At 64.2% G+C, this 3,182-nt stretch overlaps 1 protein-coding gene across 1 annotated transcript in view; it reads right to left on the minus strand.

Annotated features, from left to right (window-relative positions):
- LOC104470264 (protein FAM193B-like) overlaps positions 1–3,182 on the minus strand; it is a gene marked incomplete at both ends in the record, with an annotated part of 4,906 nt that overhangs the window by 1,160 nt on the left and 564 nt on the right. Inside the window, 4 exons of the mRNA XM_010085114.1 lie at positions 68–263; positions 1,464–1,878; positions 2,183–2,392; positions 2,587–2,809. Of these exons, the coding sequence (XP_010083416.1) occupies positions 68–263; positions 1,464–1,878; positions 2,183–2,392; positions 2,587–2,809 (1,044 nt within the window). The remainder of the gene's footprint in view (positions 1–67; positions 264–1,463; positions 1,879–2,182; positions 2,393–2,586; positions 2,810–3,182) is intronic.

Genomic DNA, 3,182 nt, shown 5'->3' on the forward strand with positions numbered 1-3,182 from the left:
GGACTGTGTAACATCTCACCACAGAGCACAAGGACCGGGGGTGGCTGCAGAGCAGCCCCTCACTCACCGCGTTGTGGCCGAAGAACTCACAGTAGCAGCAGTCGCAGAACTTCCCATCTTTCTGGTTGGTGGAGGAGGAGGTGCAAGAACTGCGTTCCGAGCTGCTGTCCTCATCCTCACCGAGCCCCTCGTCTGCCTCGCACGGCTGCGGCGGGTGGCAGCTGGTACCGTTTGGGAATTTGTGCCCTTTGCAAGAGGGGTCCCTGAAGAGAAGGGGAGAAGGGTGAGAGGTGAGCGGGAGCCAGGGGTGCCTCAAAAACTGCCCCACACTACGCATGTAGGAACACCCCTCCCAGGGCAGCCTGTGCCCGAGCAGAAAGAATCGTGGGGCAGACAAACCCCCTCCCCTGCATCCTCCTCCTCTGGGGGAGATGCTGGAGGAGCCCACGGCAGAAGACATCTGTAGCTTCTCGCCCCCAAGGGCCTCTGGCAGGCAGGAGGCTGGCGCACCAGAGCTCCAAAAAGCAGTGTCCCCCTGCCAGGCCACAAGCTGATTCCAGGGCAGGGAGCGGTACTCACTGGGGGCGGCAGGTAGCACAGGTGAGAAACGCTGGAACTGCATGCAGCTGCCAGACATCCCCACGGGCAGGCAGGCCCGGCTCCCACCGGCACAGACCACCCAGCCTCTGGCAGGCAGGAGGCTGGCGCACCAGAGCTCCAAAAAGCAGTGTCCCCCTGCCAGGCCACAAGCTGATTCCAGGGCAGGGAGCGGTACTCACTGGGGGCGGCAGGTAGCACAGGTGAGAAACGCTGGAACTGCATGCAGCTGCCAGACATCCCCACGGGCAGGCAGGCCCGGCTCCCACCGGCACAGACCACCCAGCTCAGACACAGGGAGGCCCGGGCATGGCCCACAGCACCATTCCTCAAGCTGCGGCTCGGGACCTGGCTGGCTCTCCGCAGGGAACGCTAATCAGCGGAGAGGACCCAGCGCCCATGGCTCAGCATGCTCTCTTCCAGGGCACGGGCAGCCCGGAGAGGGCCAGGGGAGCAGGCGAGGAGAACCACAAGTCCACAGGCTTCATCTTCTCGAGGACCTTTGCTCAGTGCCACAGCTGCCCGATGGGTCTCACTGACAAAGGTCCTGTTGGCCAACAGCAGGTTGACCGGGCGGTTCCTTTGGGTCTTTTAGCTGGAGGAGGAGCAAGCACAGTCTCTTCTGCACCACAGTACTAAAGGACAACCGCAGGGAGAAGACACGTGGGGAGAGAAAGAGCTCAACCCTCAGAGACCAGGGGTCTGCAACAGCAGACCTGCCCACAAAGAAGGCGGCTCTCTGCACCACCACGCCAGGGCAGCAGGTCCCTCCGCAGGGAAAAGTGTGTCCGTGGGCAGAGGTGGGAGAAAGGGCACGTCGCCCAGCAAGGAGAGAGGCTGGAAGCAGGCAGGGCTCCTCTACTCACCTGTTTGTGCTGGTTAGCTGGTGGGAGGCAGGAGGAGGGATGAGTGAAGTACTGCAATGCCCGTTGCAGGGATGAGCGCAGCCCGACAGCGGAGGCGGCATCTTCAGCAGCGGCACGTTGGCAGGGGGCAGGTGAGGGCTCTTACACGACCCCGGGCTGTGCGAGACCGTGCCAGCAGGAGGGGACTCAGGCACTGGCTTCGGGGCTGCTGCCTGCGCGCTGGGTGCAGGGAAGAGCGCAGCCTGCGGGGACGTGCCCAGCGGGACGTGGGGCGGGGAGCCAAAGGGCCCCGGGTGGGCAGGTGTCTGCTTGGAGGGGATCAGTGCTGGCGGCTGGGAGGGGAGGCCGGTGGGACTGTTGGGAGGAGCAGTGAGGTCTGAGTGCTGATGATGCTCTGAGGAGTGGAAGGCCTCACCTGCGGAGGGGTAAGAGCAGAGACAGTCAGACATCAGCTGTCCCGCACGGGCTAGGGACAAGCTTGGGGCCACCCCCAACCTCTGCACAGGCCACTTCTCCGTGGGTCAAACCCTGCCCCACCCCAGGCGGCAGGGCACTTGGGTAGAAGCCATCCCTGCTCGCAGAGGGCCTCGGCAGCCCCACGTCTACCCAGCAGGATTTGGCCCTGCCCCATGAAGAGCAGAGCAAGGGGAAGGCGCTGGGGCAGCGAGGGATGTGTGGAGCAGTGGGTGGGAGGAGAAGGCCAGCCCCTGGCCACACACCTGGCGGGGTGGCCCTCCGGCACATGCTTTTGAACTGCTTCGGCAGCGTCTTGCAGAAGTCGAGTGAGGTAGGCAGAGATGAGCCCGGGGCGGCGCTGCTGGCCGCGGGGGAGGCTGCGTGGCTGTAGGGACAGGCCTTGAGCCCCGGCACCACGGCAGGCGCCTGGCTGGCACACTCGGGAGAGAGAGCGAGGCCGGGGTGCTTGTCACCTGAAAGGAAAGTAGAGCTAGGGACAGCTCCCAGCACCCTCTGCCTTTGCAGAGACCCAGGCATCCCGTTGGCACTGGCATTCAGAGGCCCAGCTGCCTACCCCTGCCCACCACCTGGGTGCCTGCAAGGAAACCATCTAAGCCAAGGACTGTGCAGAAAGCTCTGCTCAACCCCACGGCTGGCTTCAACTCACCTAGTGCAGCAGGGGGGGGACCGAGGGGGCTGCCCTGGGTGGCCCCATTGGTGTGCTGTGAGTTCCAGAGGCCCGAGAGCTTGTGAGCAGACAAGAAAGAGCTGGGGTCCCAGTCCCCTGAGTTCCCGTGGCACGAGGAGGAAGAAGAGGAGGAGGAGGAGGAAGAGGATTGGGAGCCACCCCCACAAGACTGAGACTTGCAGGATGTGTGGGATAACGAGACCTGGCAAGGAAAACACAGGGTGAAGCAGCAGCAGGCTGAGAGGGGTGGCCCTTGGTCCCAGGGCATCAGCACCAAGACCCCCTTCACTGCCCCAAGGCAGGGGCTCAGCACAGGGGAATCGCCTCCTGTCACAGTCTCAGGGGCAGCAAACAGCCCGTCCGCCCAACAGTGATGCAGCCGGGCTCCCAGGGCCCCCTCCAGCATGGCCACACCATGCCAAGGGCCACACGCCTGCTCTGGTCCCCCTCAAACCAGGTCAGGGTTAAATAAAGCGGAGCAGGAGGGAGCTTCTCTTCCACTGAGCTCCACGCAGGGGCAAGCACTTGCCCTGGCACACGCTGCCACTGCAGGGAGACCCGGTGTAACAGCAGGG

This window comes from Pterocles gutturalis, unplaced genomic scaffold, assembly GCF_000699245.1.
Source record: "Pterocles gutturalis isolate BGI_N339 unplaced genomic scaffold, ASM69924v1 scaffold35115, whole genome shotgun sequence".
In the NCBI taxonomy this organism is placed as follows: domain Eukaryota; kingdom Metazoa; phylum Chordata; class Aves; order Pterocliformes; family Pteroclidae; genus Pterocles; species Pterocles gutturalis.